Source organism: Sarcophilus harrisii, chromosome 2 (genome assembly GCF_902635505.1).
Source record: "Sarcophilus harrisii chromosome 2, mSarHar1.11, whole genome shotgun sequence".
NCBI lineage: Eukaryota > Metazoa > Chordata > Mammalia > Dasyuromorphia > Dasyuridae > Sarcophilus > Sarcophilus harrisii.
In genome coordinates this window covers 344,006,232-344,022,056 of record NC_045427.1, presented here as the reverse complement: position 1 = coordinate 344,022,056, position 15,825 = coordinate 344,006,232, and the positions used below count along the sequence as shown (strand labels likewise).

Below are 15,825 nucleotides of genomic sequence, written 5' to 3'. Positions count from 1 at the left end.
GGACTATGATTTGCTGGTTGTGCTTTAACTTTGAAATCCCTTATTCTGTTGGAATTGCCCTGGCAGACTCAGTTTTGGGGATTTTTTATTTTTAGAAACAAGCAGAAATCGGATATCTGTCTTGGGACTGGCAGTCTCTCTGATCTGTTTCTCCACTCCTGTTACTCCAGGTTCTTAATTAGTATTTCAGCATACTTAAAAGGACCTTGTAGTTTGATATCAGGCCTCTAAAAGTTTGGGGTTTGCCTGCCTTGGTTTAACTATGCATAATCTGCTCAGAAATCTGATCCTTTCTGCAGCCCTGTCTGTTCCTCTGGGCAAGCCTCACCCTTCTCCCCTGGCGCGGGTTGCCCCTCTGAATGGGCAGCACAACTGTCTTGAGCCCTGCTGTTTTGTAAGCAGAGGCTGAGTCATGCACAAATCACCACAGACCTAAACTCATAGTGAACTGTCCATATGCTCCCCAATTGCAGAGGGCCTGACATGATTGTAATAAGGAACTTTGTGTATTGCTGATTAACTCTGGGGTTATTAGGGAAAGATTTGACCTTGCCATAAGTCTTGCATTGTTCTTTTGATTTTTATTTGGTCTATTTACCTCACATAGGGTTGGTCAAAATTATGGTGCTAAGACCTTCTAGAGGAAGGTAATTCAAAGATTTGAATAGTTAGAAGAGAGAGAGTGTGGAATGTTGTCACAGATCTCTTTTAATGTCCTGACCCAGTTTCCCAATTGTCCTATTTAGTTATTCTGCCTCAGGTTATAATCTTTCCCTCTTAATGTTTGATGAGATAAAGATTTTATATCTTTAGGCTATAATTATTCCTTCTTAATGTTTGACAGGATGAAGGTCTATCCATTTTAAACATCATTAGAATATCAGTAACCTCTCCAGTACCTTCCTCCATTGTGTCATCCTAGGTACCTCCCCCCATCAGGTTATCCCCATCCAGGTACCTCCCCTATTATGTCATTGTTCTTATTATCCTATAAAAATCTTGCTGTCCCCATACTCAGGGCTGGATTCTTTGAGATCATAGTCTCATTTAGCCCTGGAACCCACCATGGATCCATTTGGTCCCAGTAAATCTCTCCATTTAATAAACTATTAAATTGTTCTCTAATCTCTGTCTTGCTCAGTTTCTCCAGCATTACAGAGGTAGGTTTTTTTTGGATTATAGATTTAGAGTTGGCAGGAACTTTCTTTTCTTTTCTTTTCTTAATTTTAATAGCCTTTTATTTACAGGTTATATGTATGGGTAACTTTACAACATTGACAATTGCCAAACCTCTTGTTCCAATTTTTCCCCTCCTTCCCCCGACCCCGTCCCCCAGATGGCAGGATGACTGGTAGATGTTAAATATATTAAAATATAAATTAGATACACAATAAGTATACATGACCAAACCATTATTTTGCTGTACAAAAAGAATTGGACTCTGAAATATTGCACAATTAGCCTGTGAAGGAAATCCAAAATGCAGGCAGGCAAAAATATAGGGACTGAGAATTCAATGTAATGGTTCTTTCACTGGGTTCACTGGGTTCTTTCACTGGAGTTCTTTCACTGGGTGTAGCTGGTTCAGTTCATTACTGCTCCATTGGAACAGATTGGTTGATCTCATTACTGAGGATGGCCAGGTCCATCAGAATTGGTCATCATATAGTATTGTTGTTGAAGTATATAATGATCTCCTGGCCCTGCTCGTTTCACTCAGCATCAGTTTGTATTAAGTTTCTCCATGCTTTTCTGAAATCATCCTGTTGGTCATTTCTTATCAAACAATAATATTCCATAATATTCATATACCACAATTTATTCAGCCATTCTCCAACTGATGGGCATCCACTCAGTTGGAAGGAACTTTCAAGGCCATTTTACAAATGAGCAAAATGAGTTCCATAGAGATCAACTTGTCTGAATCCACTCAGATAGAAGATGGCAGAGCCATTAATTTAAACCCATGTCCTCTCATTCTACATGTAGCATGCCTGCTGCTTAACTCACTGATTTTTAAACATAAGCCTTAAAGTCAATATAAATATAAATGATTACTTTTATTCAAGTTTTCCCAAGTTTGTAAATATAAACTAGAACTCTCTGTAATTTAGATGCCTGTGTGCACCATTCCTAGATGATGAGTAAAAACTGCAAGTAGTAATAGTGGGGGACTGGGAGAAAGAAGGTCAGTGTTCTAGCCTACATCTTGAAATCAGAAATAAAATTTTGTGTTTTCAAGCTGAGCTCCTAGAGACTATGAAATATACTGATAGGTTAAGAATGGATGGTGGGCTTGTCATTTCAGTGAGCTGCTAAAATTAAAAAGTTTTGCTCAGAATTGCCAGCAGGGGATATTGCAGAAGCAGATCATGCCTCAAACAGGACTGGAGAGATGAGCAAAAAAAAGGTCCCTTGCAGAACTGTGGTAATGGTGTTTCTGTGGTAGTGATATAATCTTTTGGTCAAATGACCAAAAGTTAGATGAAATCATCTAACTTTGCAAAGTCATATTTCTTTCAAATGAAGAGAACCAAGGACTTCTGTGAAAAGAGAAAGCACCAGCATCTTTGCCAAGAAAACTCCATAGACAGTTGATCCATGGGTTCATAGAGGCCTGAACTAAAGTGATGAGTAATTCAGTAAAGAGAAGGGGATGATTATGAAAGATATCTTAAGAACAAACTTGTTAAGACTTGTCAACTAATTGACTTAGATAAGAAGCAAAAGATAATTCTGAGTTTTCAAACCTGAGTGAATAAAAATCTGAAGGACCCTCAATGGGGAATTTGGGAGGATGGATAATTTTTAAGGGAAATATAATGAACTCTGTTTCAGACATGTTGAGTTCTAGAAGTGTATGGGACTTCTAGATGGAGATATCTAGTGGTAGCTAGTGCTTTGGGACTGGAACTCAGAAAAGAGGGATGGATGAGATGAGACATTTTGATTTGGAAGTCATTTGCAGACACATGATATCTATGTATGTATAGAAGTTCTGTGATTTACTAGCCATGTGACTTCTGCCAAAACTCCTCACATAACTCCATTAACAATGCATTAGTGTCCCAATTTTCCCACATTCCCTCCAACATTTATCATTATCTTTTCCTGTCATCTTAGTAGAGATTTAAATGAAATAATGATATGGAAGTTGATTTGTAAATCATAAGATGCTCTTATGATTCTGTCCTTATTATAATTATTGTAAATAGCTGCCAAGAATGCAAGTGAACTCAACTCTCTGGGCCCTTGTTTTCTTATCTATAATGAGTATTTGACTAGACATCCTCTCAGTTTTAAGCGGACTTAAGAATCTTTTTTGCTAAAACCCAAACACTTTCTATTTACTTCCTTTGGGTTTATGGTACCGCATATTGCCCACTGTATCTGAGAAGAGCAAACCAAAATCTGGACATTGAATACTTTTAGACTTAGGTTTGATGGGCCCCAAAGTATAACCTGAAGGGGTAGCAGCCTCCATAGGTCACTACTTTAAAGTTATTTAAAACTCTTTGTAATTATATGTTTATGTGATGCTTCCCCCATCCATTCCATTCTCCTGATCCCTTAAAGTGTGCGATTTAAATGATGGTAGAGAGTTCTGTGATGCTTGTAATGCTTGTGATGTATGGAAGATTAACAGGTTGTGCATTTGGGAGCCTGCAAAGGGAAATAGAAGGTTCTCTACATGGCAAGATAATTTGATTTCCTCTGCTTCTTGTTGGAGAAATATTAAACTACTGAGGGAGAATTGTGGGTCAGAATCAGCTTGTGCTAACAAGTTTGATATAACATAGTAGAAACTTTTATTCTATGTAATTAGGTACACAGAAAACTGTAATTCCTTTTGGAGTCTGTGACATAACCAAGAGTACAAAGCTTTTGTGTTTTGGTTAACACTGTTCTAATCTAGTTGCATTCTAATAAGAACGCTAGTGTTCTAAATCATCAGCTTGTACAAGGAACACAGAGATAATGGTATGGCATCTTTTTTTTTTTTTAGTTTCTTTTTTTTATTATAACTTTTTATTTACAAGATATATGCATGGGTAATTTTTCAGCATTGACAATTGCACAACCTTTTGTTCCAATTTTTCCTCTTCTTCCCCCCACTCCCTCTCCCAGATGGCAGGTAGACCAATACATGTTAAAGTATATGTAAAATACAACATATGTATAAATATCCAGTATGGCATCTTTTAAAGGAAGACATTTGGGCCAGGAATAACTGAGTATGCTTTGTTATGAAATATGACTTTTGTTCAAGATTCCTGACTGCAGGAACAAACAGTGTATCTGCTTTTAATGGCTATTAAAGATAGAAAACTGAAGAGGCTGGGTAAGCTTGAAGGGGTATATAGGGACTGGTCACAGAATGGGAAGTATGAGGTTGTCCTGATCTCTAGGTGAACACTAGTCTTTGGTGTTTCCTCAACAACTTTTATGCTTCCTGAATGGATTTTCTCATCTTAGAAATGAAATTATGTAGTGCAAGATTGGACTTTTCCAATGGAATGGCAGTGGGATTCTCCCTGCACTAGGTCCTGCTGATGAATAGGAACTTGGCAGCACACAAAAGTCAGCAGCACAGAAAAAGCAAATACTAATGAAATTGATGCATAGCAAGATGAATAACCCTTGGCAAGGAAGACTCCTTTATCCTACCTTGAGCATCAAGACAGCTATTAGACAGGACTTTACCTGGACCCATCTTTTTTCAATCATACGGATCTCATCTTTTGTTTTGTTCGATTATATTAATGTTACCAATCACAGGATGACTTATGATTAGCAGCATCTAATGAGTGATGATGTTAAAGAATGAAAGGAATAAGCAATGCACAAGCTTATTATGTGGCTACTTCTCTGGTCATACTGGTTGATAGATTTCTCTAAGTCCTTGCATAAGCACTGAGAAAGAATAAAAATTGGACAGAAAATATTTTTCGCCTTATGAACTTAAAAAACCCTAGCAATTATGATTGTGATAATTGTAATAGACTTATGAAGCTCCCCTTTGAAATATTCTAAAATTAAGTATAAGTGAATCAACCTGTCTCCTTCACCAAAGTATTATTTTTCTGAATTCTGGATGCCAGGGGAGGTTAGTAGTCTCATCTCTCAGGAACTCTAAGCCATGGATTATGGCTTCTGAAAGGTAGGAAGGGTAAAGCATAATAGAGAAAACTCTGTACACAAGATGCTTGACTATTTTTAACCTTAATTAAATTAACCACTGTATGTGAAAGCAAACTGGATTATAAAATGGCAAAGAGACTTCAACAGATATTCTGTTTTCTTTCTTTTTCACTCTATTTTAAAAACTATGTTGAAATGCTTGGGGATGATGATGGAAGAAAAGTTTCTTATCACTATCATTTAGTTTAGGCCCCTCCAGATATTACCTAAGATGTGTGAAAGTAGCCATCTGCTTCTTTAGAGTGGCTCTATCATGTCCTCTAGCTATTTGGGGGCTCTAGAACAGGAGCCAGCAAAGTATGGTTTACTGCCAAATCCAATCTACCTAAGAGTTAAGAATAGTTTTTACTTTTATAATGGATTTATTTAAAATGTAAAAAAAAAAACCCCAACCATTCTTATTTCAACAAAAGAGGCAGCTCCATACTCTGTTCATTGGTCTACTTCTGTTAGTATAAATCCCGTTGTTGTGTCCTGATCCTAGATGAGGCCTACTAGAATGTCAGAATTGGAAGAAACATTTGACACTATCTAGCTTGAATCCCTTAATTGGCAAAAGTTTAGAAATGCCTTGCTCAAGATCATATGATTACTCATTGACAAAGCTAAGATTAGGGCATGGATCTCTTACCTGATACTGCCCCATTGATTGAGTCAATTGTTCAAGTTTTCCAAATCTATGATAGTGTTCATAGTTAGTTAAGTGATTCAAGGTAGTCTGGAGTAGTGACTGAAGAATAGGAGTTGGAGTTTAGGAAGCTCAAATATTTACCAGCTGTGTGACCCAGAACAAATAATTTAACCTAAACATTTTTAACCTCAGTTTCCTCAATAGCATGTACTTCACAAGATTGTTTTGAGGATCAAATATGTAAAGAGGAATATAAATGGTATTCAGTTGTATCTGACTCTATTCATGGACCATAACATACCAATTCTGTCCATAGAGTTTTCTTAGCAAAAATACTGGGGTGATCTTCCTAACCCTAGATCCAGTATTCTATTCACTGAATCACCTACTTGTCATATAAATGCTAGCTATTATTATTTTAGATGGTTTATGTCTAGAAAGTGTGACTCCAATATTTTGAGTATTGATTGACATCAAAGGAGGTTGAGAGTATAAAATGTACTGCTTACTATTCTCCCCCCTTAAAAAAAAAAAATCATACTTTCCCTACTCACATTCTTCCTGTGAAGCCAGGCAAGAGACTACCTCTAGGACTGGATCTGGGTGAAGAACTCTAAGGCAGAGAATCTCTCTCAGGCATGTTGTTTCTTGATTTCATCTGGTAAAAAAATTGCTGATTACCTATCATATCACTATGTATGACTTGCCAGATTCATATTTTTCTTTGTCACCTCCTTTCCTTCATACAAACCATTTTACTTTTGTCTTTTCTACCTATAGAACTTAGCATGATGCCTGGCACTTATTAGGCACTTAATAAATATTTATTGTAAAGTCCTTGAAAAGTAGAAATTATTTCTTTCAGTTTGTATCCTCAGCATAGGTCATAATATAGTAGGTGCTTAATATATGTTTATTTTGATTGACTGATTATTAATTTCTCAGAATAGTTAATGGGTGTGTACTAATAGTGAGTGAAAAGGGAAACTGAGGACTTCTTAGAATAATAACTTTAAGTACTTCAAGACTCAGCACCAAGGGTCTGTTTAATCATTAGGCTTTGGGAAAAAGAGCAAAGATTTACTTTTTCAGCAGAAAATACCTGAGGTAACCCCTTGACCTTTACTCAGCTACTTAGAGAAGAACCTGACTAATTATTTTAATGGCCTGGAGATATGAAAAGTCTCCAAACTGGCTATCTGTATTTGTTGATTACTTACCTGAAGTAAAATAGACCAAATCTCCTTATTTACTAGCTCAAGTAATTTAGGAAACCTTTAACCCCTTTGGCTTAATTGATTATTTACTTCTAAATAAATCTCCTTAGAAAATGATTATTAACCTTTGAAGCAGAATAGACTCCTTTCTTAATAACATTTCAAAACATTTATTGCTTAACCAAGACCCTAGTACCACAAAAGCCCATCTGTATTCCAAAGGAATAAAAGTTGAATTTGCCAGTGATTTTAGGAGGAGTAACAGGAAATGGGTGGGGGAATAGTTTCTGTAATTTTTTTTTCCTTGACTATTTAAACTATTAGCCTCTGTAAAATTGGCCTCCTTTATCTGAGCACTCAGGGAATGGACCGCCTGCTTCTCCCAGCATTCTAATAAAACTTCTCATCTTCACTTTGAGAAATTTCTGAGTAGTCATTTTTGGTCAGGTGTCACACTGTCCCACACAACAGGAAGAAGTATTCAATATTTTGAATTTAATATTGGAGTATGAATGGCTTATATACCACCAATGAGGAAGACAGATATTCTTTGGAAAGGCTATGCATCCCTTTCCTTTGCCCACCATTGAAACTAGGCATACTGTGTTGAGAAACGTTATTTCTAATTTTGTTTCTAATGTCTGGTCATGGTGCTAGTCTGACTATAGGTATGTCAAAGTTAGTCTCATAGTATTGTTGATTTGAGTCTTTAGGTTTTGATCTTACCTAACTTTTGCAGATTCAGAGGGACTTGGAATGGAATGGGTCAATTATAAAAAGGAAAAGCTGTTTGGTTTCTTGTAGAGGGTCACAGTCAGTGGGGAAACTCTGGATAAGGTATAAGACCCTTCAGTCTAGAGGGAACCTGCTAACAATGTCTGCTTTGGCTCTCTATCTCCCCTAAGGGCTCTCAGCTTTCTGAGAAGTCAGGGGGCTGTGATATCTGTGTTGAGATTGAAGCAGAATGATATCAGGTGGAAGAGTGATACCAGTGGCAAACTACAATACAGTTAGTTGTTGTACAACTGCAGTGTTGTTTTTGTTACATTACAAAAAGGGGACAGCCCTTGAAATAAAGGGAATCCATTTTTTCACTACTCTCAGGAGTCCTGCCTCATCACTTCTCCACTAAGAAGGTATATTTTAATTACTTCCATGTAGGGGCCCTAGAAAGCAGGATATTTTAATCGCCCCAGTGTGGGGGCTCTAGAAAGCAACAGTACGTTTTGTCACCCCCAACTTGGGGGCCCTAGAAAGCAGAACACAACATTTGGTGCCCAAAGTGGGGCTCTAGGTGAGATTCTCTACAAATTAGCTCTACTGACATGATTGGCCAAGTTCAGTGGAGAAGTCCCTGTGACTCAGAATAGGGTAAGTATAAAAATAGGCAATCAGGAAGAATCTATAAGGGATAGTATAGTCACTTTCATTTTTCAGTCAAAATGGGGCAGATACTAAGAAAAAAGCCTTCCCCACTCTGAGGGAAGTATAAAGCATGTGTAATTAGGTTAATAGAGAAGCAAGGTTTATTGGTAACTCTGACACAGATCACTGGGTGTTGGAATCCTTACAAAGTATTAAGTCATTAGAATTGATAGAGACAATAATTATCTAATTTAGCATGGTTCAATATGATTGATCTGATCCTGGGAGATGTTATGGGCCAGAACTTGAAACAAGGTACTAAGTGGAATTGATAGAAACAATGCTTGTATTCACACCTTTAGAGAGCTCATATAAGCAAGAAGCTCTTAGGGCCAGAGAGCACTCTAGGAGATTGAGAGCCAGAAGCCCTCTCTCGGAGGCAAGACAGATTCATTCCAACTTTCACCTTGGTGCTGGCTGGAGACATTTGGAGTTGAGCTAGAGGCAAAAGACTAGCAACGAGAGGTCTTGGAACTAAGGAAAGCTGAGGCTTCTAAGAAAGCTACCTAGGCCCAAGGAAGGAGAAAATAAATATTTGGATTTTATCAGTTGGCTGCATTTGGAGTGATTATTACTCTGACCTGAAACTAAGGCTGCCTCCAGAAAACTTCCCCAAGAAACCTGTTTCCAGAGAACCATGTTATTATAGAAAAAGAAGAACAACACCACAACTGAGCTCTTACATATATTAGAGTGCACATCTCCTTGGCTCTCTAAGGAAGAGAGATTAGAGCCAAAGATGTGAAAATGAGTGGGAAAGCAACTAATTGAATATTACAAAGTTATGGGTCCTGACTCAATTCCCAAAGAAACATTCCTTATGTACAATATAATATAATTGGCTTTAAAGAATCCCACAAGTTTTAAAACAAGGAAAGATTTTAATGTGAATGGCCAGGCAAGGAAGTGTGAGGAGAAAAAGTCTGAGGGAATGGTACTGACAACACAGCTAGAAGGCATAACCAATTTTAAGTACCTCAAATACCCAGCTGATAAGCCTAAATAATATGGTACTTCTCACCTTCACAGGTTTCACTTCTTCCTACAAGGGAAGCCCTCAGAGTATTCCCCATTCCTGACCCTCCTCCCTCAACTCTGCCTTTATGGGCAGGAGGAGGAGTGGGAAGGGCAGTGACACCAGCAGCACCAGCAGCTGAACTTGGTGCTGCCCCTTTGGGGTGGAGGTTTGGGGATGGAGCAGGGGATTTTGCTTTTTTTTTTTTTTTTTTTTTTTTAGTGTTAAAAAAAAAGGGTTCCCCATCAATCTATGGGGAAGAGACATTTTACAACAGTTAGGAAACAAGTACTTTTGGCTTTTTTAGAAAGGGCTGCTGTAAAAGGTCTGCCAGCATTCACCTGTTCACATTCAATGGAAAATTAATACATCAGTGTGAGTGAAAGTGTTCTTTAATCAATGAAAAAATTCAGGCCTACTGAGATATACTTCTGAAATGCAATTTGGTGATATTTACCCAGATTTTGACTCCCAACAACAGAATCCAGGATTAAGATGCTCCTCCAAAAATAAAAGAGAGGGGGAGCCACAGATAACCCTAAAGAACTTATAAATTTAACTTCATGTATTAACAATTTTTTTGATTTTTGATGGAAATGCACTGGCTCTGGAAGACAGGTTTCATAATGAGCCAGAAGGGCAGTGGGACTAGGCAAAAGAGATCATTATTTGCTTTATTCCTTTCTTATCTAACCTTAATCACTAAATGAGTGGTGACCTAAATCAAACTGACCTAAGCTTAAAAAGGCCAAGGTCTCCCAAAGCATCCAGAGCTATCTCCAGTTATCCTGATTTATATTTTACCACTAGAACCAGATGATTCTGGAGGAAAGACTGAGGCTGATGACTTTGAAGAATCCACCATCAATCAAATCCATTTCACTTGCATGTCATGACATCATCTTTCTGATGCCATGAATGCACAGCATTCAAATTTCTGAAGGATCCAACAAAGGACAAAGAATAACTGACGTTTTATACATGACATGTGTACAAAGTTTCACAATGCTATATATTTTGAGTTTTAGAGTAATTTTTTTTGAGATAGGTACTATGAATTATCATTACCTCTATTTTCTAGATGAGAAAATTAACTCTCAATGTAAAATGACTTGTTCAAGATCACATTGCTAATAAGTATCAGAGGTGGCAGGTGGCTTGGAGTCAAGAAGACTAGTTATAAAGTCTTTTCACTCTATTTGACTCAGTTTCCTCATCTATAAAATAAACTGGAGGAGAAAATAGCAAACCACTCTGAATGGGATCAGTGAAGATTCCTCAAAGACCATAGGGTAAAGGAGGTCAGACCTTGGGCTAAATTTCAGGAAGTCAAATGACCTCCAGGAAGTAGACAGCATTGTTGACCATTGGTCAATGTTTACTTTCTTTTCAGTCCATCCAGTGAATTTAAAAATCAGCAGAGAGGAGGGGTGTGCCTGCATCTTTTTTGCTATATAATCCATTCTCTGCTTCTGCCATGTGCTACATACACATCATGCTAGATTGTCCATTTGATGTGCTTAGACCTCTATTTTTCTGAATAGTTAATTTGGGCAAAAGAAGGAGTCCAGCACCCTAGCCCACACAACTCCACTATCTATCAAGAAAAATTCAAATAGGGCTTTGAAGAGTCAGACAGGACTGAACAACAAAATCAATATTCAATCCCTCATAGTATGGACTCCAAGTTTAAGACATTCATAATAGAGGAAATTAGATTAGATAACTTCTGAGATCTTTTCCAGCTGTAACATTCTTTGATTTAATGTTCCATATATTCCTGTATATACAGGAATAAGTAGATCATGCTCTATGTAGCTCAAGGAATCCCCTAGGGTGTATTTTTAAAAAAAATCCTTCAAAAATAGAATGTTGGGGCAGGTAGATGGCTAAGTGAATAAAGTACCAACCCTTTAGTCAGGAGAATCTGAGTCCAAATGTAGCCTCAGACACTTAACACTTACTAGTGCTTTGACCCTGAGCAAATCACTTAATCCCAATTGCCTCAGGAAAAAAAAATAGAATGAGATAAACATCAAATGACACAGGATCAGATGAGAAACATAATATTCTCTTTAATTTTATGAATTCAGCTAATTCAACATACAGAGACTTGCAATCTGGTATCTAATCCTAATTTCACACTAATACTATTGTTTATCAGTGATTTCAAATAATTTTTTCCTCACTCCTTTGACTTTTCTGCAGTTTTTTTATATTGTTGACCATACTCTTCTTCCTATTAACTCTTTTCTCTTTGGGCTTTTGTGATACAGTGCTCCTCTGGTTCTTTTACCATTTCCTAGAACACCTTTGATTTCTTGTCCCTTGATCATAGTTATCTCTCAGAGATCTATTCTGTCATCTCTTAGTTCTTCAATCTCTCTCCCTTAAGGATCTCACCCACTTTTAGGTTTTCAATGATCTTCACAGATGATTTCAAAATATTTTATTCTAATTTTTTACCAAAACTTTTCCAAAACACCAACTGATAGACATCTTCATGTGGATGTCCAGTTGGCATGACAAATGTCTAAAATAGAATTTGTCTCCCCCCTTCTTCCCCTGCTGACTTAAAATTTCCCTCCTCCAAACTCCCCTATTTCTATTATTGTACTACCATGCTCTCAGTCACTCAGGTTCATTACCATGGATTCATCCTAGCCTCTTTTCTTAAAATTCTAATCAGCAGCCACCTAGTATCCATATCAGTTCTCTCTTTCCTGGCCAGGAATCAATCATTCACTGTCCTTTGTACAACTGAAATTATCTTCTAGTTGATTTTCTTGTTTCTGGACTCTCCTTTTTCAAGCCAATCTCAAACTAGTTGCAATAATAATCTTACATAACTGTGACCATATACCTTTTGCCACCTCAAAACCCTTCAGTGGCTCCCTATTATTGCCATTAGTATAAAATACAACAAATTCATTAATCTGACATTTAAGACACACTGTAATCTACCCCCACCCAGGTCTTGCTCCCTTTTCATAATAGAATCTTTTTAGATAGAATAATTCATTCAGAAAATAATTAATCTCTACCTCTGTGCATTTGCACAGGTAAATCCTATAAATCATTACTATGACAGATTTCTTTCCCACTCCCACCTCTCTGCATCATCTTTTTTGCAGGTTTATCTCAAGCCATCCTCCTATCTTCCAAGCTATCAGTGATTTTTCCCTTCTAAAATTACTTGTGCACTCATTTTCATTTTGGAAACCTTAGTCCAGCTTTAAGAAATGCCTATTGAATTGAATTATGAAATCACCATCTGGAAAAGTTTAAGGTGACCCAAATTGAAATCTCTCATCTAATATTAGTTTCCAAAAAACATTGTTTTGGCAATAGATCACTTCCTGGGTTAAATTCTTCTAATTCAGGCATTACTTTGGGTATTTTTAGGAAGCAAAATTTGTCCTGGTTACTTGACTAGTGTCCCTATAACCACCCGGATTATTGGGTAAAAGTTTAAGCAATCTAAAGTATTGGAAATTTGGTTTTTACCTCTATTTTCTTGGGGTTGGGGAATTGTTAGAGGGATCTTATGCTTCTCCGCATAAATCATACAGCACTGTTATGAGACAGTAGGGCTAGGTGCAAGAAGGGTCTATTATAACTTAAAGAAAGAAATGATTATGGAGACTAGCAGAGAGGTATGCCACTTTCCCTAATATTCACTGAATTGCTTGGTCTTTCACTCTTTAGACTTCACATACTAAAATGTCAAAAAGATTAGTCCCAGGTTGATTTCTAGAATACACACACATATACATATATACATACACATATCTGAAAATATTAAATCCAAACCTTTCATTTGATAGGAGATAATGGAGATTTTGTGACATGAAAGCACTTGTCTAAGACCAGCTGATAAATTCAACTAGATACTGACAAACCTGGTATTAGAGGCCAAATCATCCATCTTCTAGTCCAATACATGCTTCTTCCACTACAACACTGCCTCTGTCTAAAGCATATTGTGCCAAAAACAGAATCAAGTCTCACTAATTTGAGTAATCTGGCAAAGGGGTGAGCATAGATCACACATATGCTTGCTGAAGCAATTTTGTGACATTTTCCAGTTGATTCAATACTAGAGTGGTAGTCAGAGGTAACTAAGCCCATTATCAGGTAAGAGCCTGCTGGCCTGAAATATCTCAAAGTGCTTGAGTGTAGCCCAACCAAAGATCACCTTTTTCATGTTAGTGGGGTTCAAATTTCTGAGGTTTTATTATATAAATGGTTGGTTTAACCAGGGGTCCTCAAACTACAGCATGCAGGCCAGATGCGGCAGCTGAGGACGTTTATCCCCCTCACCCAGGGCTATGACATTTCTTTATTTAAAGGCCCACAAAACAAAGTTTTTCTTTTTGCTATAGTCTGGCCCTCCAACAGTCTGAGGGACAGTGAACTAGCTCTCTATTTAAAAAGTTTGAGGACCCCTGGTTTAAACAATGCAAAGCAGGAAGGAAGCTTTCTCCCCAGGATTGTCCCACTGATACAAATATCATCTCTTTATGTGAGATAAAAGTGTGATATATACACACAACATATGTACATTATATATATGTCTTGGTAGTTCTGAACATCTTGGTGTGCAGATCTTTTATGGACAACAGGCGAAATGTTTATATTTTTATTGTCAGAACATCATACATGGTGGTTTCTTTGTGAGGAACACTCCCCAGAGTGATGGCATGGCCTTTAGAATTAGTATGGGGAAAAAAAAAACTGATAGTAAGATTGGAGTAACCATTTCAAGCTTTAACAACCCCCCAAGCAGATACAAATTTTACTCGTCACAATTTTTAATTTGATTTGCTAATCTGACTTTCACTGGGTTCTTTTTTTTTGAAATACCTTTTCTATTAAGGCTCATTGCTTTGGGAAAAGCTAAGCACAAATTCAAGCTCAGAGGTCTACTCAGTCTTTCCAGTTATGAAATTCATTTAGTATTGAAGTCCAAGCTGAGTAACAAGTACACCGAGTCCTGACTTTCATTATGTCCTACCAAAAGATTGCAAATATGCTTTTTCTGAAGACTTCTCAACCCCACATTGGACTTCGTGGGATAGTCTCTCTGGGAAGACAGAAATGACAATCTGAGTACTTTAAACCTAATTTCTTAAAACTTGAAACTGGTTTTCATCATTCTATCATTTAGATTAGTGTGAGGCCACAAACTTACTCCCACTTGCATTTATCCAAAGAAGTAACACATTCATATAGAGTATGTAAACTGTAACAAATGCCAAACAAAGAAAATTTCAGGGATTTTTTTTTTTTTTAATGAAGTGATAAATACTAGTCCTTTGGGGACCGGTTTGGGAACATTAATCCGCTTGGATCTACAACAGTCCTACTCTTTTTCGTGCACATCGTGGTCAAAGAAAAGGGAGACATCTTACGACACAGGTTTTCTAATCTCAGAGCAGACCCCAGAAGCACAAAGAATTTTCAAGTCAAAAGGAGCAGACAGGTTTATTATCCAGCTGCTGGCCGCCTGTGGTGTTAGACAGCCTGCGTTTTCCACGGAGTCCGAGCCTCCCTCAGAGAGCGATCGTAAGGTAAAGTGGCAAAGAAGGAGTTTTTCAGCTGACAGTTAATGAAGAGTACGATGACAACCACTGACAAGAGTAGGAAGAAGAACAACAGGAGGTAAGTCACCAGGTCCGGCTTACTTATCTCCCCCTCCTTGAGAGCCCGCGCTGTCGCCGTGTAGAGAGGAGAAGAGTTCACGGGCTTCGGGGTCCCGCTCGCGTATATCCCGCTGGTGTGCAGCGGGAGCGGGACTTGGGCGGCACTGGTGGAATTGAAGAGTTCGCCATACATGTTCCCGCGTAGGCACCCGGGCGATAGGCACCGAGGCAGGGCAGAGCCGCCGGCCGCCTTGCAAAGGCTGCACCTGCTCCCTTACGGGCTCCTATCACACCCGGCTCCCGCCGCGCCTTTTCTTCTGACCGCAGCCGATCGGGCTTAGAGGGAAAGGGGGAGCGAAGCCCGTGCGAGGCTGCCGTACGGTGTCCCCACTGTCTCTCCGGCGCACCCCAGGAGCCGCCTCGATGGAGTCAGGCGAAGAGGAGAGAGGCGCTACGCTGCCGGTGCAGAGGCAACGGAGGAGAGGCGCGCCATTGTCCGCTGGGGCCCAAGAAGCCGGCAGCCTCCGGGACCCAGGAAAAGACACTCACCTGGGTGACGAATCCCTAGGATTCTCGCCTTTTCGGGCGGCGGCTGTGGGGCGGCTGAGCGCAGCGTTCAAGGTTCTGGGCGCCCACACCAAAGATGGGATGCTTCCTGCGGGCTGCCGGGAGGAGTCCCGAGAGCCCCAT

The 15,825-nt window shown here is 38.6% G+C and overlaps 1 protein-coding gene across 1 annotated transcript; it reads right to left on the bottom strand.

Annotated features, from left to right (window-relative positions):
• Window positions 1-14,356: 14,356 nt before the first annotated feature.
• Window positions 14,357-15,341, bottom strand: SMIM32 (small integral membrane protein 32). Its single transcript, XM_031953015.1, has one exon. The coding sequence runs from the start codon at window positions 15,326-15,328 to the stop codon at window positions 15,008-15,010; it is 321 nt and encodes a 106-aa protein (XP_031808875.1). The 5' UTR covers window positions 15,329-15,341; the 3' UTR covers window positions 14,357-15,007.
• Window positions 15,342-15,825: the final 484 nt, after the last annotated feature.